Below are 23,210 nucleotides of genomic sequence, written 5' to 3'. Positions count from 1 at the left end.
TGAGGACGGTCCTGGTTGTGGTTCTTCTTCTTCGTCTTCCTCTTCAGGAGCTGGTTCTCCAAAGCCCATGAATTCCAACGTCCCTTCTTCATCGCCTTCCAGTGCCTCCACATCTTCGGCTTCGGCTTACTCTTCCTCACCCCACCTTGTGAAGCAGTAGGAGTTGATAGCTGCTGGTAGATCTGTCGTGCTTTTTGGCGTATGATGTTGGAGTCAAGGGGCACGTTCTTCTTCCTGCAGTCCTTTATCCAGAACGCGAGTGCAGATTCCATTTTCACAATGGTTTTGTCTCTCACTGTGCCATAGAATGTCATACTAACACTTTTTCTTATTTCATTTTCTTTTTTCTTTATATATCTAACTGTGCTCTCATTCACTTTGAAATGGCGGCCGACTGCAGCGTAACTTTTTCCCTCCTTCAACATATCAAGAAGCTTCATTACGGTCTTCTTTCTTTTAACTTCTTGGCCAGAAGCCTTAGAAGGAGCAGGGCGCTTTTTAGGTGCCATTTTCGGTACGATGCACACAGATATTTGCTGATACGCACAAGAGCTTGCTTTAACGTTCGCGTATACCCGTAAGTTTCTGCGCAGTGAGGCTGCTGGGTACTAGATGCGCGATACCCACAATTCCATCTCCGCGAAATGGGGCCAGGGTTCAACCAATCAATACCAAGTGTACAACCAATGAGCGACAAAGAAAATGAATGCTGCTCCTGGATTGGCTGCTGTGCAGACAACAGCCAATAGCGTTTTAAATATCATTTCGTTTGGGTACTGCTCAAGGAAGGCGTCACGGCATCATAAGATTTGTTTATCTGCGGAAAGTTGGCTTGGGTAGAGCATCTTTTAAGAAAACCCGACTTTGTTACCGACATTTTGCTGTGTTTACATGAAAGTATACAGAACTGTAATATTTGAAAATTAATAAAAGCTTTTTTCATCATAAAAATTTATTTTGTCACGAAAATATACTCATTATGTACGTATGAAAAATACACGTACATGTACGTACTGCGTGCCGCAGACAGAAAAATACGTACCCTGCTACAAATATGTATATAATCATTGTCTTACGTACTTTAGATATGGTCTGCATACTTTTAATATCATCACTAGAAAACAATTTATGTACTTACGTACATACATATCCTAATTAGAAATCATCTTAAAAAAGTTTGCATTAAAATGTTTACTGCCTGCACAACGCGTACCCAATTGACCCAATACGTATTTATGTAAGTTCAATGGCAGTGTTGCTAAACTACAGCATTTCACGCTAGATCTGGAGTTTTCAGATTTAATCTAGCACCATTGTTTTCCAATTTGCGCGGTTGCGCAATCCTAGAGATTTTTATGATTATCTAACGTGAAATTTGGCGTGTTATCGAAGGTAATGAACAAATTATTAATAATATATTAACACAGTGGTGCTTAAAAATCTGCCCTGACGCCAATTTTACAAAAACAACAACTGTCACGTGTGTGACACACCTTTGCATGTCTTTGAGACAAACCCTAAGGCTATAATTATAAGATTAGTATAGGGGTCGTTTTTCATTTCCAGGTACTGTTTAAATCTCCTTCCTACATCGCCCTGCCCTTGATCTCTCTCTCTTTTCTACATCTTACAGTTATCCAAGCGAGGTTTTTTTTTTATGGGATAACATAGGCCCTCCAATTGCTTTTTCATCTGGAAAATATTTATTTTGTATACAATTTCCTTTCTCGGCTGTGAAGTTGATGTCTATCCGTGGCTGTGAGATGACCAGGAATGACATGTAAGTCAGTGTCAAAGTAACTCTACACTTCAGTCAGACCAAAACTTTGTTGCCATATCGTATTCAAGCAATACATATTCTGTTATTGTTTCCTATCTATCATTTTGTGTGTGTGTGTGTGAGGAGAGAGAGAGAGAGAGAAAGAGAGAGGAGAGAAGGAGAGAGAGAGATTGAGAGAATGAAGAGAGAGAGAGAGAGAGAGAGAGAGAGAGAGAGAGAGAGAGAGAGATGGCTGTACGTATACGATTGTTTATTTTCTCAGTTGCCAAACTCACTCTGTTATGCTTTATTTCATATTATGTTGCTCACCAATTTATACCTACGATATTTTTATTCAATTCATTACATCAAGATTTATAAGGAATGTCTAATAAACCGAATAACCATATCATTATGAAATGTCCTTGAACGAATAGTAAACACATAAAAATTCGCATCCGCGAATAGCCGGGGATGACCGCGAATAATTATGTATATGTTCCACAGAGAAACCCGCGAATGGGCGAGTCCTTCCGCGAATAATTTCTAGATAGGTTCCAAAGAAAAATCCGCGAATCAGTGAGTCCGCGAATCCGGAGAACGCGAATACGGGGGTCCACTGTACCTGAATTCCAAAAAAGAGACAAACACATCGGAATTCTCTCTGTCCACCTTGCCCCTCTTGGAACAACCAAGGGGGTCAATAGAACAGGTAAGGAGAAAGTGCATTCCAACCTGTCCTGTTACTGCAGCACGGGGAAGGAGGATACTTATGCCACAGCAAAGCACCAACCTAAGGAGAGCAAAAGTTCTCCCAGCCAGGGCCGAGCGCTCCATTTAACTGAGCCGATTGAGTTGACCAGATCACGTAACGCATCTATGAGCGGTACTCGTATGATAAGAACTATCGCCTTCCTCAATTTGCACTAGTCTCCTTTGAGGCCAAAGCCCCTCAGAGAGAAAGTTCAAAGAGGGATTGTTCCTTCTATCCTATAAGCTCAAACCCTAAGGTCCAACACACAAGGATGGAACCTGACCGAGCACTTAAAAAGTGCTGGCAGGCAGTGTCGAAACATGTAAGTGTCTCGGCACTTACAATAACTGTTTATTGTGACTCCCAAACAAGGGATTTTGACGTAGGAAAAATCTATAAATAAAGACCAATTTTTTTTCTTCCCACAACTGGATGTTGGATCTCAAATTAAGAGAACTGCACTCAATAAGCAGCATTCTCAGATCTATCATTTTTCCCCTTTGCACTAAAAATGAATTCAAAACAAGAGGTGGTCTCCAGCAAAGAAATCATCTCAGAAATTAGAGCAACTAAGGTTCTGGCTGCCTAAGCTTTTGACTTGCACAATCTCTGGCAGGAGGAGAGAGCCATGACCAACCTTGACAGTTTTAAGGAAGTACTACATCTACCTCCTGATGTGGCTATCACGGGGCAACAACTCTAGGAGATGCTGAACTTATCTCACATTATCTGATTCAGCAGCTTGCTAAGATTTGTCCTCTTCTTTTGGGCTAAATTATGACTCATACTTCACTTAAAATGCAGCTGAATCACCCTGTTCTGGTAAGAGTTACAGCCATGTACCTCTTCTCATGGCATCAATGCTTCCCATGAACTTATCTAAAGCTGCTTTTACATCATCTTCAGACTTCATTGGGTCCAAAAAAACCAGGGACATTTGCTTTCTCATCTAGAGGTGGCAAAGACTGAATATGAAGCAAATAACTTTCAGCTCCACTATTAACAAACCTGACAAGGATTACATTCTCCCTTTCTTTAGATTGTTGGTTGCTCATGCAGACAATCCTGAAACAATCTCCTTTTAATTCCAAAAAGAGACCTCTTCCAGGAGAACTCAGTAGAGTGGAGTTGCCTGAGCAGCTGGCCTTTTCTACAGAATCATCCCTAAAACGTCTACCATGTACTATTTGCCTCGCTTCCCTCTATTCCCAAAGGAAGGATAGTGAGAGAGAGCAGCTGGCAGCAAAACAGTCTTTCTCTTATAAATTTTCTTCCTTTTTCACTTTGAAGGATTCTTGTATCTTATTCTCAGATGGCCAAGTTTTTGTGTCAATCTTTCTAATCGTAGCAGGACAGCACACACTTGACCAAGTCTGATTTTTGGATCCTTTTAGCAATGCAATGCCAAGTAACTACTTCAGATTCATGTAGGTAAGCCATTGTTCCTTTGTACATCTCAATTGCAAAGTCAGTTTTGAGAGTAATTCACATCTCAAAGACCTTTAGTTTCATACTTTGTTATGGTATTGGATTCTTTAGCTAACCTCAAGCACATGAACTTCCAGTTGGGCCCCTCTTACAGTAAACTAGTTCTGGGACTTCTTCCTCATGATCTGCCATTTGGGCTTTTGTAAACAGTCAGTTTATAAGTCAAACAAACCTACGTATGTATATGGAAACCAAGCTCCATGGACACAAATGAGAGGTATTGCCAGCCAACCAGCTGAAGACCCAAGAAATGAGGGTAATGTAAATTAGAGATTTGTTTTAAAAAATCTATTTAGTTAAATAAACAAATATATAAATTTTCTTAATAACATTTATCATTTGGATAATTACCTACTTTTAAAAATAGCTTATATCTCCTTGCTTATCTGCACTGAAATATAAGCTATCTTTAATAGTAGGTAAGATTCATACCAAATAATTGATTTTTGAATAATCTCAGCAATACTCTTAAAATCATGGAGCCAATTATATGTAAAATTTACCTGCTTCATACTCTTATGCCAAAAATGCTATACAGATACAATTTGAAATGCTAGATACTTCTAGCAATTTATTTAGTATGTAGTCTTAATAGCTTTTCAGGTTCCAAAAATCTTATTAGCTCCATCTATACAGTAATTTGTTAATCATTATTTTGACATTCTTTACAACTTAAAAATGATAAAACATATTCGTGGTATCTTTCTATGAAATTTTTCTTTTATCAATTTCATAGTAAAATGCACTTTCTGGGCTCAGCTCGTGTCGCTGCGCGAAATATCCTTTAATCTATTATTTCTAGGGTAAATGTACTAACACATACCAGAGAATAAATAAAATAAAGAAAAAGGTCAGTATAACTGACTCGCTCACCCTCCAAGAGGGTGTCGGTATGAACACTAGGCGAGTGAGACCACTACCACGAGCCAAATACCAATAGAAATCTCCCACAACAAAAACCCTCCATGAGGAGAGCCGACCCACAGAGTGAGCAGCTCGTACTACTACTACTCCATCCCATGCTGCCGACTGCTGCGCCTCTGGTGGCCATCCTTTTCAGTTAGCGCACACGAGTCACACGTGATATTTTTCTCTGTGTTTTTTGTGCCCTTTCGTTGGATTTATCTATGATGGAGCGTGCAGCTATTGCAGCAGCTAAGTTAAGTACTCAGTATTTATGGTTAGTTGGTTTTTTCCGGCCCTCAGTCAGTATTTGCCGTTTTTTAGGCATAAATACGAACTCGGGGTCGGAAGCATGGCAGCATGGTTCTGCCGCGTGGTGGGTTCGTTCTCGGTCTCCCATACCTAGAACATCCCCTTATCTATATACGCTCTATATTTATTATCCATTTTACTTAGGGTACTGTCTACTCAGGTTTGTCATGCATGCATGTCTTTTACCTTATGTAGGCTTCTTCTTTCCCAGAACCCTAGTTCCCGGCTCTTAGTATCGGCCTCTGACTAGCTTTGAGTGGTAGACTTTCCTTCGGGTTAGTCGTACACTCCTGGATTTTTTCTCCTACTATATTGTTTTCTTTCTTTTATTTTATTTTATTATACCATGTATTTTGTTGTGGCTAGGTTAGTTAGGCGTCTGGCTTAGCCTAGGTCCTGGCTCCTTGAGCCTATGATACCGCTCATCAGTTCGGTTGCTTCCCTATAGCATCTCTCTGATCAGTCGGTTTTGGCCCAGTAGGTCTCCATGCTACCGCTTTTCAGTTCAGTTGCTTCCCGATAGCATCTCTCTGATCAGTTGGTTGGGCCTAGGCTTAGTTATCTTATTTTAGTCTTACCGCCTCGTGGTCACTACGCGATCACGAGACAGCCAGACGCCTGCCCAGTCCCCTTCCCCCCTCCTCCCGCTCTTCCACAGAGTCGGGGGAGGGTGGGTCGGTCTGCCCACGCTCGCTCCACATACCCGAGCATGCCTCCCTCTCTCCCCCCAGGCGGAGGGGCCAGGGAGACGGGACAGACCCTGACTGGACGTGACCTCTCCGGCTTCTCGGTCCGGCCCGGTGGTGATGTGGTGGGGGGTACTGGCCTTTCCCCCCATCCGTTGCTTCCTTGTCGCTCCGGTTCGCTCGAGCCTGTATGTCTCCTCGCTCTTCCCGACCTTGCTAGGACTCCTTTCCTGATCGGAGTCCTGGCATCCAGCGGGAAGATGTTAGTCCACCCAGTAGAGTGGACCGGAACATACAGTGGGTCCCTGCTAACCTTACCGCATTGCTGAGTTACTAAACTCCGCTACGCACTGGACTTGGTCCGGTTCGTTTGTGTTTTAGGTTTAAGCGTTATTAGATTAACTATAAGTTTATCTTAAGTACCTTAAACCTTTTCCCCCCCTCCCTTACATGTCTTACCGGATATCTCCGGGATTATAGCCTATTCAGGCGAGGCAGGGGGGGGTTATGCCAAAATTTTTTCCGAGCTCCGGCATGCAACGGAGTTCTTCTGTCCTTTAGCCTGTAAGTGTTATTCTTTAAGATATCATGTAATCTTCCCACTTACAGGCCACCAAAACTGTGAGCATCCGGGATGCGCCGCCACACTTCAGGACCCATGTGGACACGAAGTTTGCCGGTCCCATGCTCCATGCGCGACGCTGCACGGGGACATCCAGGTCTGGTACCATGAGACGTGTACCATATGTTACGATCTGGTGAGCCAGCTTTTAGAAGGGGTGAGTATCCCATCTCCGGTAGCTGCTCCGCTTCTGTTTTAGTGCTTAAGTTTTCATCATCCACTTTAACTTAAGGCATCTAAGTTTAAGTTATAATTTAAGTTTTAGTTTTAAGTGATTCTTAAATCTAATCTACGCCCTCTCTTCCAGCGCCGGCAGTGAAGGATACCGCACTGGCAACCCTGCGGGCCTGGGTCGGCGGTTTTGGGAAGAACGCCGCCAAGGGTATGCCCTACATCTTGGAGAAGCGGTTGGCGCTGTTAATCTTCCCCGGAGGCAAGGCGACAGGATACGTCGACCCAGTAGAGGCGGCCCCTACTATCGCCTTCATCCAACAACAGCTGGCTGCCTCATTAACTGATCAAGACCAGGATATCTCCACGGACGTCGCGACTCTAGATATTAATGTGGAACCTATGGTAGGTGTAGACGACCTGTTGGTCGAGGTAAGTAGGGTGGACACCCAAGGGTCACCCTTGGGTGTAACTGTTTCTTCTACTCCTGCAACCTCTCCATCCTTCCAAGGCTTTACAGGTGATGAATTATATACTCCTCCTGACGCTTCGGTTAGACCTAAGGTCAAGGGTCAAGCAGTGAAATCCTTGACTAAGGCGTCGTCGTCGTCTAAGAAGTCGACTTCGGCGTCATCCTCCTCACTAAGTCTCCGGCTGCGAATCCCGGAGCAGACAGGTCTAAAGCTTCTAGCTCCGGCTCTAAGTCCTCGAGGAGTAAATCCTCCAGAGAGAGATCTCGCACCCCGGCAGAGTCACCAGTTCCGCTACCCTTGGTTCCGATTCAGAGCCACCCCTCCACCTCCGCAGCAGCTCCGGCCTTGGACTCCAATGCTGGCCTGTTGCAACAGGTGGGCGACCTGGTTGGGTCCCTAAAGAGTAGCATGGAACAAATGATCTCTCGTCTGTCGGATAGGATTACTTCCCAAGACTCCATTATAGCCGGACTGAGAGAAGCCCCTCTAGCCTCTCCTCCACTTTCCAATACGAGTGGAACTCAGCTTCCTCCGTATGACTCGCTACCTCCGTTCTCGATGAACAATCCATGGAGAGTAGCGTCATACGCCCCCTTCCAAGACGGTCTCATTTCCATACCGGAATTCGGAACTCGAAGGATAGAGGACTTCGAGTTCTTCCCGGAAGACCTCCAGCCTCCGTTCATAGGCTACGCAAGGCTTACAGCTTCAGCCATGGTACGGGATGATAGGGTACCAAAGGAGACAGTCCTCTATTCACGAGACCAGGCTCAGAGAGAATGGCTCAGATGTTTAGAGGACATGGATTGTTCTAATACCAGGATACAACCTTTCAAGAGTCCCTTTACCATTTTCACAATGGATGAGAGTACCCACCCCGCTCCCGTTCCTGACAAAGATCGCGAGGTCTACCATCCCAGCGGCCCAGAAGGGGGAACCCATGCCTCAATTGAAGGAAGCAGATCCCACATCTCCGTTGCTCCCCTCAGCCGGAGAATTGTGGGAGGACTTGCCAAACACCTTCTCAGCTGGCAAACTCAAACCGGACTGTGCTATGGAGCAGTTTGGTGAAAAGCTACCCAGGCTCCAGATGGCCTTATTCAGGCTGAATTTGACGCGAAATCGCGATTAGCCAGATCTATTAACTCTATGGCTATGTCCGAGGTAGCAACCATAGCTTATGGCTCAGAACCACTTTTTAAGCTCATGACCAAAGCCCTGACTCAAACGGTACAGTCGGATATGTTTGAGTTTGCCACTGCGAGAACGAATTGTAGGAAAGCATGTCCTACAAGAGGCAACCATTCGACATGAGCCGAATAGGTTACTCTCGTCTAACATCTGGGGAGCAGATCTCTTCCCAGAAGCTATGGTGAAGGAAGTCCAGTCAGAGGCTACGAGGCTGAACCAGAGCCTTAAGGACCGTTGGGGCCTTACGGCTAAGAGGAGACAAGACCTAACACCTAAAGGTAAGGGACAAAGGAAAACTAGGCGTTTCCATCCTTACCAGAAAAAGCAGCCACGCTTTCCTCAGCAAGTTCCAGCGGTGCCCTTAGTGCAAACAGCCCAACCTTCCACCTCTAAGGCTCAATCACAGCCAATTATGTGATATCCCCTCAGCCTCAGCCCTCCCACCTCTTACGCCATCTCTCCAGCTTACAATCAAGCCTTCGAGAGTCAAGCTTCACAGAAGTATGACCGCTCGGTAAGGGAGGCAGAGGTAAGCGTTCCTTTCGTGGGAGAGGATCGGGAGGCCCCTTTAACAGGGGAAAGCACTTCAGAGGAGGCCGAGGCGGTTACCAGAACCAATGAAGAACTTCAGGTAGGAGGGAGGCTGTTTCACTTTCGCCACCGGTGGAACTTCAGCGAATGGGCTCAGAGCATAGTGTCAAAAGGCCTGGGTTGGAGCTGGTTGACGAACCCACCTCCATCCAGACCTTTCCGTCAACTTCCTTCCAAAGAATTGACAGAGTACGCAGAGGACCTCCTTCAGAAAGGAGCTATAGCGAGAGTCAAGAGATTAAAATTTCAAGGTCGCTTGTTCAGCGTGCCAAAGAAAGGCTCACAAAAAAGAAGGGTAATCTTAGACTTGTCCCGCTTAAACTTAGCCATCCGCTGCGACAAGTTCAAGATGCTCACGATCTCACAGGTGCGGACCTTACTTCCCCGTGGGGGCCGTCACCACCTCTATCGATCTTACAGACGCCTACTATCATATCCCTATTGCAAGACACTTCCGTCCGTATCTGGGTTTCAAGATAGGAGACCAGGCATTCTCCTTCAAGGTAGTTCCCTTCGGACTCAACGTGGCACCCAGGGTGTTCACGAAACTAGCGGAAGCGGTAGTGCAACAACTCAGATCACAAGGGATTATGGTAGTAGCGTATCTCGACGATTGGTTGATCTGGGCTTCAACAGTCGAGGAATGCAACAGAGCTACACTGAAAGTGATTCAGTTCTGGAATATCTAGGCTTCAAGATAAACAGGACCAAGTCAAGACTCACTCCAGAGTCAGACTTTCAGTGGCTGGGCATTCAATGGAATCTATCCTCCATACTCTGTCGATTCCATCAACCAAAAGGAAAGAAATAGCGAAGTCAGTCAAGCAATTTCTAAGTCACAAACTGGCGTCAAGGAGAGCTCAGGAGAGGATCCTGGGTTCTCTCCAGTTTGCATCAGTGACGAACGTCTTAATGAAAGCCAAACTGAAAGACCTAACCAGAATCTGGCGCTCACGAGCAAATGTCAGGGGGCCAGGGCAAACAAATATCCTCAGTCCCTCTGATTCTAAAGAATCGTCTTCGGCCGTGGGCGAAAGTCAAGAATTTGTCAGTGTCAGTACCCCTTCAGTTCCCTCCACCAGGGATTACCATCCACACAGACGCGTCCTTAAGCGGTTGGGGAGGGTATTCACAGTCCAAAAGGTTCAAGGAACTTGGTCACCTCAGTTCAGTCAGTTCCATATAAACGTACTGGAGGCAATGGCAGTGTTCTTGACTCTAAAAAGGTTGCGCCCACCAAAGTACTCCCACATAAAGCTAGTTCTGGACAGCGCAGTGGTAGTACATTGTATAAACAGAGGAGGCTCCAAGTCACGTCATCTAAATCATGTGATGGTAGCCATCTCTCCCTGGCAGACAAGTTCAGTTGGCATCTCTCCTCCACTCACATAGCTGGAGTGAGAAACGTCATAGCAGACGCGTTATCCCGATCAGTGACCCCTAGAGTCGGAATGGTCACTGGACAACAGTTTCGTTCCAATGGATCCTTCAAAGAGTCCCAGGGCTACAGGTGGATCTCTTCGCATCTCAAGCGAATCACAAACTTCCCTGTTATGTAGCCCCCAACCTGGACCCTCTGGCCTATGCCACGGACGCCCTGGCTCTAGACTGGAACAACTGGAAGAAGATTTATGTCTTTCCCCCAGTGAATCTTCTTATGAAAGTTTTAAACAAACTCAGGACGTTCAAGGGTCAAGTGGCTCTAGTAGCCCCAGACTGGCCGAAGAGCAATTGGTATCCCCTAATTCTGGAGCTGGGCCTTCGTCCTCTTCGGATCCCCAATCCCAAGCTCTCCCAGTCAGTACAAACGAAGACTGTGTTCGCTTCCTCAGGGATTCTCAAAACCCTAACTTTATGGATTTCATGAAGTTTGCGGCAAAAAGAGATGCGAATATTGACCCTCAGAATATTCTCTTCTTGGAATCCGATAAAAGGGATTCAACTTTGAGACAGTACGATGCTGCTGTCAAAAAGTTAGCAATCTTCCTGAGAGAATCTGATATTAGAATCATGACAGTTAATTCAGCTATATCCTTTTTCAGATCCTTATTTGAAAAAGGTTTAGCAGCTAGCACGATTACGACAAACAAGTCAGCCTTGAAAAAGATATTTCAATTTGGGTTCAACATAGACTTGACGGATTCCTATTTCTCGTCTATTCCTAAGGCATGTGCTAGACTTAGACCTTCTGTAAGGCCTACGTCAGTTTCATGGTTCTTAAACGATGTTCTAAAACTGGCTTCAGAAACCGACAATGACACATGCTCGTTTATAATGCTCTTAAGGAAAACCCTGTTTTATTAAGCTTAGCTTCAGGAGCAAGAATTTCAGAACTGTCGGCTTTATCCAGAGATCCGGATCATATTCAATTCCTTCCCACAGGGGAAGTACTACTTTCTCCGGAACGTAGCTTTTTAGCAAAGAATGAAGATCCTTTGATGAGGTGGGAACCTTGGAAGGTACTACCCCTTCCACAAGATGTATCTCTTTGCCCAGTTACAACCTTACGAGCCTTTCTGTCCAGGACCTCCTCATCCTTATCGGGTCCCCTCTTTAAGAGGGAAAGAGGTGGTACTTTATCCATTAAAGGCATCAGGCAACAAATCCTGTACTTTATTAAGCAAGCCAATCCTGACTCTTTCCCGAAAGCACATGATGTTAGGGCAGTAGCCACCTCAATTAATTATTTCCAACACATGAACTTCGATGAGTTGAAAAAGTATACCGGATGGAAATCGCCGACAGTGTTCAAACGCCATTACCTTAAGTCCTTGGAAGCTCTGAAATTTTCAGCAGTAGCAGCGGGAAACATAGTTTCCCCTGATTCTAGTTAATTTGTAGTAGAAGATTCAGTCCGCCTTTCTACCTGCTTCACCCAACAGTTCGTCTATTCCTACCGTGTTCAATTACATTCACCTGGTGTCTTAGCTGCTTTTTATGATGATGTAGTGGGTGCCCCTTAGTTTTTGCTAGGGACACTCCACAGATGATTATGGATTTTGATCTCATGGATGTTACCCCTTATTTTTATGCTAGGGGATACATCTCATTTATAATGGTTACGGGTTTTGTATATTAAGTCATATGCATTCCTTATATATTATCATTGTTGTCTAATTGGTTCATTTGACTACTCTAATTGCTATTATATTTTGATACATGCCTTTACACAGATACCATTTTGTTACATGTAAGCCATTTACCTCTGTACATATGTAAATTACCTTATGATAAGAAACATGTTTAGAATTAAGGGTAATTTAAGCATATTTCTATTTTGTATCACTGTGTATTTGTATCTTTTTAGCAATTATATTCTTTTTTATATTTACTGTTTTTATTTTTTTATTTTTGACCTATTCTGATTTTATTTTATTACTTTGTTTACAATCTTGTGCTATTTCTCTGGTACGGTTTCGCGCAGCGACACGAGCTGAGCCCAGAAAAGGGATTTTGACGTAAGGAAAAATCTATTTCTGGGCGATTGGCTCGTGTCGCCAGCGAAATCCCACCCTACCCATCCCTTCGCCCAAGATTGTCTGCTAACTTCAGGATGGCCACCAGAGGCGCAGCAGTCGGCAGCATGGGATGGAGTAGTAGTAGTACGAGCTGCTCACTCTGTGGGTCGGATCTCCTCATGGAGGGTTTTTGTTGTGGGAGATTTCTATTGGTATTTGGCTCGTGGTAGTGGTCTCACTCGCCTAGTGTTCATACCGACACCCTCTTGGAGGGTGAGCGAGTCAGTTATACTGACCTTTTTCTTTATTTTATTTATTCTCTGGTATGTGTTAGTACATTTACCCTAGAAATAATAGATTAAAGGATATTTCGCTGGCGACACGAGCCAATCGCCCAGAAATAGATTTTTCCTTACGTCAAAATCCCTTTTTTGTGATAAAACTATTAAATAAACCAAGTGTAAAAATTTTTAGTGGGTTTTTCTTGAGTTTTAACTAACAAAATATAGTCAGTTTTAAGCATTTTAACAGGGTTTTAAACTATTCGTGGATTTTAGCTATTCACGGGGGTTTGGTACACATTCCCCGTGAATATGGGGGAACACTTTAGTAGTAAAAAACCATATAAAAGTGTTATCACACATCTAAAAGTTCTTTACCTGCAAAGTTCGTATTCTTTCCCTCAATCTCTGTGTAAGTCTAGTGCTGGCTCCTGAGTCTGATAAACTCAAAGAACTGTCTTCCTTCCCTTCTTCTAATAACCTGCAATAGCAATTAGCAATTAGTAAATCTTAAATACCAAATGATGCTCAAATTACAGTACAGTCTGACATATTAAAACTGGCACCCTTGGGACCAGGCCCCTGCCGGATTACAGAAAATCCCACAACAGAAATCACTTCTAAAAAACCCTCTTTCTCAACAAAGTCTTGCCAGCTCATTCCTCATATATATTGGTGGCATCAAAACTAGAACAAAACTTATGAATAGTACGTAATCACTCTCAATCCTTAGGTTTACAGTTGAACCCTGCCTAGTATTTCCAGTTCTGGATTTGCAGATTTCTCTATGGAACATAGATACACATTATTTACAGAAAATTTGCCTATTCACAGTATTTTTCACTCAGAAATATTCACTATTTAGTGTATTTTCATATAATTTTCATGACTAAATGCACTTTTCGTGATAAAACTATTAAAATACTCAAGTATAAGCATTTTTAGAGTTTAATTGTGTTTGAACTATCAAAATAGGCAGTTCTATATTTTTTTTGAGGGGCTTTAAGCATGCATTAGTGGATTGTAGTAAACATTGCCTGTGAATATCAGGGGTTGACTGTGGTTCCTTAGGAAAATTCTGGCCTGCTCCTTCAGCATCACCCCAGAAATGCTTACACCTTTGCTATGTAGGAGCTTAAACCACTTGAATTCTGATCTCCCAGCACCTTTTAATGTTTTCCAGCATTTCAAACTTTTCTGGCTTTTGTTTTCAGCAAAAACTTGAACTACTGGCATCGGTTAAGTTGTTATACCAACAGATATCCATTTGCAAAAGTCAAATAACAGTCTAGTAATATTCAGTCATTTATCTTCATTTTGAAACAAATTCGAAGTCTCTAGCTCAATATTTAGATTTATGGTAAATTTAAAAAAAACTTTCCTTCCCTCCGCACGCGGATTCTCCGCCGCAAATCTCCGAAATGCGTACATCGCATTATCATTATATTTGCTCCGATTCATATTAGGCGTTTCATAGAGTTTTATATATGAAAATGTGTGCAATTTTATGTAGAATACAACAAAAAATAATTGAAGGTTCTAGCTTTTCTCATTTTTGAAATATTTGCATATAAAAAAATATATTAAAAAAATTCGACATTCGGTCAAATTTAACTCTTCCGAAATGGTTGAAAACTGCAATTGTAAGCTAAAACTTTTACAGTATAGTAATATTCAATTATTTATCTTCATTTTGAAACAAATTGGAAGTCTCTAGAACAATATTTAGATTTATGGTGAAATTTTGAAAAAAAACATTTTTTTACGTCCGCGCGTTACGAATTCACGCATCATTTTGTGATAATATTTTCTCTGTGTTGCTTTGATCGTTTTACAATGTGTTATATACCAAAATGATCACAATTTAGTGTACATTACAACGAAAAAAAATTAACTTGTTAGCTTTAACCGTTTTGCTCACAGTGTGATTTGAATACAATTATATATGAAATTTTGTTTTCGCGCTATCATATATCACATTATTTATATACGATAATGATATTTTTTTCATTTCTGATGGTTGCATACTAAACTTCAGGCAATGACAAAAAGAGGAGCCAAAAATAAACTCTTAATCTTGAAAACTAAGCGCGCTGTGATTTTTTGAAAAAAATATTTTTTCCACTTCGGCGCTCACTCCGAGACCGCCTCGGCATACGGGAGACGATTTTTATTATACCCCTTCGGCGTAAGAGGGATAATATACTTGTATTAAGACTACTAATGATAATCTTAATAAAACTGTTGTAATGATACTTCATGCATTATTTTCATACTATTATTATCGTATTATAATTTATGAACACAGCAATTAGGCACCATTTGCATTCTTTCATGTAAAACCTGTTGCTTATTTGCAAGGTGTTTACATGAAAAAATTACTCAAAAGGCCACAAACTTTTACCTGAAAATTTTAGGATCTGTTTGGAGCCATGAATTGATGAAGTATCATAATCCATTACCCCAAATCTAAGTTCATATTAAGAATAAAATGGTAACATGTTCTAGATTGATGGGCTATTCTGTGGATAGTCCACTGGCCTTCCCAAGTACACATTCAGGTATATAAAATACATTGTATAGTACATCAGTAGTCTCCTCAAGATTGCAGATACATATTTAATCTTTGACAGATACTATGCTAACAGCATCAAAGAAGCTGCTCGGATGTCACGAGCTAGAAACAACGCCAGCCAGCTACATAAGCTAACCATAGTAACACTACTCCCCTCTCAAAAGGTTTGTTTCATTGTTACAGAGAACACACTTCAGTTAACCAATCTTATCTGTGAATGTCTAAGAGAGATGAGTGACCAGTTACATCAAAGCAGAAGGCTGCTGGTAGTTACTGGACCTGAACCAATTCCAACAGAGGTCTGCAATTGTAGCATACGAAAGAGACTTGAACTTCATACAACATGAGGAAGCAGATGTAGTCATCATCCAGGACATTCATCTGGTTACTTATGGTAAACTCATTATTATATGTATTATTGCCGATGACACTGATGTGTTTGCTTTGCTACTTCACTACTGCAAAACAAAGAAGCTCACATATCTCATCTTCATGTTATGAAGATTATATTTATTAAAGAAACTCACATGCAATCTGGTTATGACTGGTACAAGTTCAAGAGGAAAATATGTAGAAATAAAGGCCAAGTTGAGAAACACAATTATATCTTGAACAATGTGTGCTTTTTAAAGTCCCGTCCACACCGTCGAGCTTTAACTGACAAACTTTGCTTGATGTGACGTCAGAAGTGGGAAAAGTCAGAACCTTATCTGCTGTTTCTTCGCTTCTGATGTCACATCGAGCAGAGTTTGTCGCCGTGTGGACGGGTCTTACTGATCTGGAAAGAAGTCTTTACAAGCTAGGTGACACATGTACACCTGAGGAAGAGATAAAGTCTCAATGCACAGCATTCATAGCATCTTGTTATGGATTTCCAAATGAATCCAATTCATGGTTTGGAGAAAAAAGATGCCCAATCACAAGCTCAATTCTGCTCCAAATCAATGAATGGCCTCCTACTAAAGAGGCTTTTGAACAGCATGTGTATAGAGCCCACCTACAAGCTGCAATCTGGAGATGTGCTCTTGAAGCTGATTCACTTGTACTTACTACTGTGCATTATGGCTGGCACATCAATGCTGACACAAACAAAGTGGAACCAACTGCCTTGCCATCAGATGTATCACCTGTTCCATCAGTAGTACTGAAAATTATTGAATGTGAATGCTCATCATTACACTTGTGTTCCCCGGCACACTGTAGCTGCTCCAGTGCTTGTATTTCATGTTCAATCTTTTGTGTCTGCCATGCAGAGAGGGATTGTAAAAATTCTCACATAATTTCTGCTCCCAGAGAAGAAAGTTATGACGAATATGTTGAAGGTGAAGATGTTAATACAGACAGAGTTCAAATGGATTCATCCAATAGTGACTAAACATAAAATTGCATAAGTATCCCTGTATATGCAAAGTATTTTATCAATAAAACTAAAACATCAATTTTACTTTATTGAATTTGATAAACATATTACAACATTAATATAGGTAATTCTGAGCAATAGTTCCGCATCATTTTCAGAAGTTAAAACCTAAGAAATTGCTCAAAAACTCTTGTTTTTTTTACTGCAGCTATCAATAAAACTGTGGGTCAACCCTTTCAACCACCCAACAATCTTGGGGAATCACAGGTGCGAACTAGGGGTTTTGGGTGGGGGAGACAAAGTTGGGGAAAATCAGTAAAATGAGTAAATATTAGTTAAAACAATGTTAAATGGAAAAAACCATGGCAGAACGCTGCTTTTTAAAATATTCTTGGCAATATTTTAAAATATTCTTGGCAAGCTTGTGTGCTCTGGCAAGCGGTAATATCTGTATTCAGTGTGTAATATAGGTAACAGACACTTTTACACTTAGGGCAGTTTTTCATGTAAAATTAAGCCGTGATTTTGAGAATATAAAACGCTTTTCTATATTTGCAGTATAAATATAGCATAACTGTCCCGTAGCTCACATGTTAACACTTCTGATGATGAATCCTGTGGAGTTACGTGAGGAGGGCCAGCTTCCTCCTTGCTATCTAATGGACTTCACAATGCAGACCGATCACAAGAAAACAAAGATGGCTAACCTTTCTTGAAAATGATATTCTTCTGTGACGAGAAGCAAAAATATCAAAAGCGTTTAGTACAGACCCTCTCATTGGCTATACTAGTGACAATATGCCTCACATAATTGGTTAGGTTGTCATAGTCTTTCAGAACTACATTCTTAAGAGGATTTTTGCATGTTATACGTTCAGTTTACAAAAGGGAATCTCTTGTTCCCAGTCGACTTGCAGCCCAGTTTCTGATGTAGCTGGTAAAGTTGTTGCAGGAGACAGTGAAGTTCTTCTGATGTCAAAATCATCATTCTGTTCCTGTGCCCAGATCATTATTGGAGCCTAAAGTTTGTAATTGAAAAACCTTCCCTGCCTAAAGAATGAAGGTGCTTCCTCAACTGATTAAACAGGAACATAGAAATATCCATCCTCAAAAGGTCTGCCTTACATATTGCTTTAGAAATTACTTCAGCAAACTGACCAAGAATAGGCAGCAGTAAAACCCTTGAGATCCATTCTTTAACTCATCTATTGCATCTTACTTTAACAATGATCTCATCTCCTAACACCTCAAAAAGAAGACTACTGTCCCCTGGGAGGAGTTTTAGTATTACAGCACTTCTTCAGGTTAGTATACTGGAAGCTCTTTGTGCCTATTCTTGATGTATGGCAATTGCAAATGGTGTTGCATCTCCCCTTTGCCTTGGTATTTGATAGTGGTTCAATATCTCCCACTGCTGAAACAACCTTGTCCATTAAGATTTCTGATACAGTAAAGCTTCATCCCACTTACAGTACTATAGTAATATGAATATTGAAGACCTAGCCTAGGAAGAAACAATTCTCTAGGCTCTAGAGACATACATACTATAACTGCTTAACTGTAGCATAAATCAACAAGATTGTCCTTTGATAACAAAATAAAAATATAATAAAACTGTTTTCATGTGTATCATAACCACTTATTTGACAATTACCATTCACTTGAAGTCTTAGTGAAATTAGCAACAAAAAAAAGTGTATACATACATATAACAATGACAATCTTCATTAGCCCTAAGATGACAAATTTTCTAAGACAATTTGTATTTTTCATAGCTACAAACCTGAGGTCTTAACAATGGGATAATTTCAAGCACCTAGCTGGATCTGGTTAAATCGCAGATGAAAGCTAACAATCTTGTGAGATCTGGCAACACGTGCATAAACCGGGTGAAGAGTGGTCAAGGACCAAGCACCCACGCCTCAGCATCAGCCTTTCCCAACTCGGGATGTCTTAGCAAGACAGAGGGACAGCTAGAGGTGGGCAGTACAATGTTAATAACTCAGGTTTGTAGCTATGAAAAATACAAATTGTCTTAGAAAATTTGTCAATTGTTCATACACGAACAAACTTCGGTCTTAACAATAGGATAGACTTATACTTGGAGGGAGATACAAGACATCCTAAACCAGCTGGAGGCATACCCACCAGTCCAGCTCCATAAGAAATAACTTAAAGAGAAGGACTGATGCCCGTGAGAAGCTAGATACATTGATATCTAACCACCCAGACACTGAACGACGTACAATGATATATGGGAGAATCATTGCATAGGGAAGAAAGAAAAACTTTGACTTTCCAATAACAAACCAACACACCAGGGTTAAATACCACTCCCTACTCCACCGTGACAAGGAGCGGAGCATATGCTACCGAATAGAGCATTGGTTATTTCCATACCAAGTGACCAAACTATCAGTATGACTACCTTACTCACCTGTATCAGACCAGTCCAACGAATGACGTGTCTATTCCTCAACCTGCCCGAAGGAAGAAGAAAATGTACAAGAGAAAGAAAGAGGTCAGCCAACTCACTCATTCTCTCATCCACACAATCATCTTAGGTAAGATACAAATGTGCCCTGTTAAGGGCAACGATGAGTTACACAATCCGTTGGGCAGCCACCACAGGACCCAGTGAAAACGTGTCCATAGATCTGTGGGCAACATCCTTAAGATGGAAAGAGGTGAACATGAACTGGCATAACCAAGTACCAGCGCTCAGCACTCTATGTACAGCCAAGTTCTTTTTGAAAGCCAGAGGGGGTCCAACACCCCTAATGTCATGCACTCTAGTCTAGCCTGCACAGACATGGTAGCGGAATCATCAAGAGTCAAGTATGCCTGTCTGATGGCTTCCTGTATCCAAAAAGAGATAGCATTCTTTGACACCTCTTTCTTTGTACGTCCTGTGCTAAAAAAAGTCTGCAGCAGACTGGCCTAAGGTGCCGTGTTCTTTTAAGATAGCAATGCAGAGCCCTGACAGGACACAACAAAAGCTCTTGAGCATCACCACCCACAAAGTCATCAGTGATGGAAAGGAAAAGGATGTGAACCTATCATCGTGCACAGAGGGATTCTGGGTCATGGCCATGAATTCCTGGAGAAATTCAAAGGACACTGACCCCCAACCTCTGGTGTGCTTCACATCATAGTTCAGAGCGTGCAGCTCCCTCACTCTTTTCGAAGATGCCAAGGCCAGATGGAATACCATCTTGAGCATCAAGTTCCTGTCAGATGAGTGACGCAAAGGCTCATATAGACTTTTAGTGAGACTTCTAAGAACAAGGAAACATCCCACGTCGGAGGCTTGAGCTCCCTAGGAGAACTCGATTGCTCAAATCCCTTAACTAGCAAGGAAAGTTCCCACGATGAGATGTCAATACCTCTAAGGCGTAACACTAAACTCAGGGCTGCCCTGTAGCCTCTAATGGCAGAAACAGACAAACGTTTCTCATCTCTGAGGAAGGTCAAAAAGTCTGTTATGTGCTAAATAGAGGTTCCGAGTGGAGAAAAACCCTGTTTACGACACCAATCACAGTAGATTATCCATTTGCCTTGGTAAACTGCAGAGGTCGACCTTCTGAGACTGCTGGACATATGCCCTGCTGTTCTCTGAGAAAAGCCTCTCTCTCGGAGGAAATACTTGATAGCCTTCAACCGTGAAGAGAAAGGGATTCTACTGACTGGTGGAACCTTTCCACATGCGGCTGACACAGGAGATCCCGCCAAGAGGGAATTTCCCTCAGAACCTCCAACAACAAAGACAGCAGATCTGGAAACCGTTCCGCCTGAGGCCACAGAGGGGCTACCAAAGTCATCCTGAGACCCTGCAAACTCATCAGCCTGTTCAGGACCTGATGGATCAATCAAAACGGAGGGTAAGCATACACCTCCAGGTTGTTCCAGGGATGTTGGAATGCATCCTCCACTAATGCTAAATGATCTGGAACCACTGAACAGAATATCTCCAGTTTCTTGTTGAACCGGGTCACAAAAAGGTCCAACATGGGTCTCCCCCAAACCTGGAAGAGTTTGTCTGCTACTACCTGATGAAGGGACCACTCTGTGCCTAGGATCTGACCCCGATGAATGAGTTTGTCTGCGACCATATTCCATTTGCCTGGGATATACCTGGCTGAGAGCTCTACCGAATTGCTGACCGCCCACTGGTGAAGCACGATGATCAATGCCTGAAGTTGACATGAAACCAGGGCTCCTTGCTTGTTCACATAAGGTACCACGTGGTGTTGTCCAACATGAGAATGACAGAATGACCCTCTACTTTCTCCTGAAACTCCTTCAGACACAGAGAGGCTGCCTTCAACTCCAAGATGTTGATATGCAGCTGTTTGTCCTCCAAACTCCAAACGTCTGAGGCAATTAGGCCACCTAAATGAGCCCCCTAACCTGCGTGGGAGACGTCTAGAAACGGAAGGAAGTCCAGTGGGAGAGAATGCAGAGGAACACCCTTCAAAAGATTTTGGTCGTCCAACCACCAATGAAGGGCTTCTCTCACTTCCAGAGACAGAGGAACCTTTAACAGGGGTCAGTCCCCTGCCGGAGACCAGGGTTCCCCCAGCCTCCATTGAAGTGACCAAAGATGAAGACGCCCATGAGAAACCAGCTTTTCCAGGGAAGACAAAACTCCCAGAAGAACCTGCCACTGATGAGCTGACTGATGTGGTTCCGACAGGAAGTCGCACGCCACCACTCACAACTTCTCCAATCTTTGATGCGATGGGAAAACTTGCAACCCCTGTATCGATGACCATGCCCAAGTAGAGAATCCTTTAACTGGGTACGAGGTTTGATTTTTCTTGGTTGACCCCAATGCCCTGTTCCAGACAAAACTGAAGCAGATGATCTGTCCTGCAGCAGCTTCTCCCTGGAAACTGCCAGGACCAACCAATCGTCGAGGTACCTCAGCAAACGGATCCCCTGAGCGTGGGCACAACTTGAGACGAGAGAGAAGACCCTTGTGAACCCTTGGTGGGCTGTGGTCAGCCCGAAGCAAGGGACTTTGAACTCGAAGACCTTGTCTCCGAGAGAGAAGCGAAGGAACTTCCTGAACATCGGATGAATAGGGATCTGGAAGTATGCGTCCCTCAAGTCTATTGACAGTATGAAGTTGCCTTCCTTCACAGTTGCCAACACTGAATGTGGGGTCTCCATCTTGAACCTTGTCTTCCTGATGAAGTGTCAAGGTGGATAAGTCGATCACAAGTCTCCAACCTCTCAATGCCTTGGGCACCAAGAAGATATGACTGTAAAACCCAGAGATGACGCACACTTCCTCTATCGCATCCTTGTCCAGCATCTTCTGCACTTCCTCCCGAAGAGCCAAGACATTCAGAGAATCTGGAGGATACACCCTCCTGAGCAGTGGCTTGTCCGAGAGAGGGGGAGAGAAGTCGAATGCAGTATATACCCCACACGAAGGACATCTACTACCCACTTCTCCGCCCCATAACTCTGCTACTTGGCCCAAAGGCCTGCCAGGCAACCCCCCACCCATGGCACAGGAGAGGGAGAGGCACTTAACCTACCGACGACCCCCTTTACCTCTGCCACTCTTTGCATTCTGAGTTAGGTTGTACACCTGCTGAGAAGATTCTAAAAACAGCCCATGACATGAATAGTCTCCCTCTCTTGTCTGCTGAAACCAGGAATCCTTGGGCTGAAGGTCACCCATGCTACCAGCCTTTCAGGAAGGGTACCTTAGTCCTGAGGAAAGTTGTCCTTATGGGTCATCTTAAAACCAATAAATTGTGTCCAGGGTTTGATGGTCCCTATGAAGGATTCGGTTCCAAAAAAAATAGGGTAACCTATAAATTGAAACACCTAGACAGTGGAGAGATAGTCAAGGCACATCATATTTAGCTGAAGGCTTGGTTGGAGCCACCAGTCTATGTAAATAAGCATTTCCAGTGATACCCAAAATCATTCCGTTTTGCTGGAGAGTCCCAGCATACTCCAGGCTGTGATGGATACTCTTCAATTTCTGTTCTTAGTGCTATTAATAATTATGACAATTCCAGCTCTTGTTCAGAGGATGATTTTTCAGAAGTGGTTGCTGCAGTTCTTGCAAGCCTGCTAAATAAATCATCTACCATGACATACCAAAGAAAAATGCGTAAGTATATTTTAAAACCTCCCAGGACATATGAAAGGAGACTAGCTCTACATTATTGGCAAGATACTCCTGAAATCCCAGACCTGACCATTCCTTTATCTCCTACCAGATTATTGACTTGACAGCTGACATACCTGATATGTGTGTAACTGTATCTCCAACAGTACTTGAATTGTGGGAAGCAGAACCTACAACTCTTGACATGACTGGTATCCTCACTCCTGAGCCAGTAGCAACCTCTTGTTTCGTCAAGCAGGGAAGTATTGCTCTTGCTGTGGATGATCTGATCTCGATGCCTTTAATGTTTGAGTCAACTGTTGAAACCTTGGTAGACCCTAGTATCCAGGTCTCACCACTGTTAGAAGGGTCACCTCGGCCAGTTTTGACTTCATCATTTAGGGATGGAGAGTTAGATCAACCATTGGACACTTGGATGTTTCTGATGTTTTG

At 42.8% G+C, this 23,210-nt stretch overlaps 1 protein-coding gene across 1 annotated transcript in view; it reads right to left on the bottom strand.

Annotated features, from left to right (window-relative positions):
- Positions 1–23,210, bottom strand: part of LOC135221665 (golgin subfamily B member 1-like) — a gene marked incomplete in the record, with an annotated part of 242,075 nt that overhangs the window by 140,096 nt on the left and 78,769 nt on the right. Inside the window, 1 exon segment of the mRNA XM_064259372.1 lies at positions 13,068–13,170. Within this exon segment, the coding sequence (XP_064115442.1) occupies positions 13,068–13,170 (103 nt within the window).

This window comes from Macrobrachium nipponense, chromosome 3 (genome assembly GCF_015104395.2).
Source record: "Macrobrachium nipponense isolate FS-2020 chromosome 3, ASM1510439v2, whole genome shotgun sequence".
Taxonomy (NCBI): Eukaryota; Metazoa; Arthropoda; class Malacostraca; order Decapoda; family Palaemonidae; genus Macrobrachium; species Macrobrachium nipponense.
This window is presented reverse-complemented; position numbering and strand designations above follow the sequence as displayed.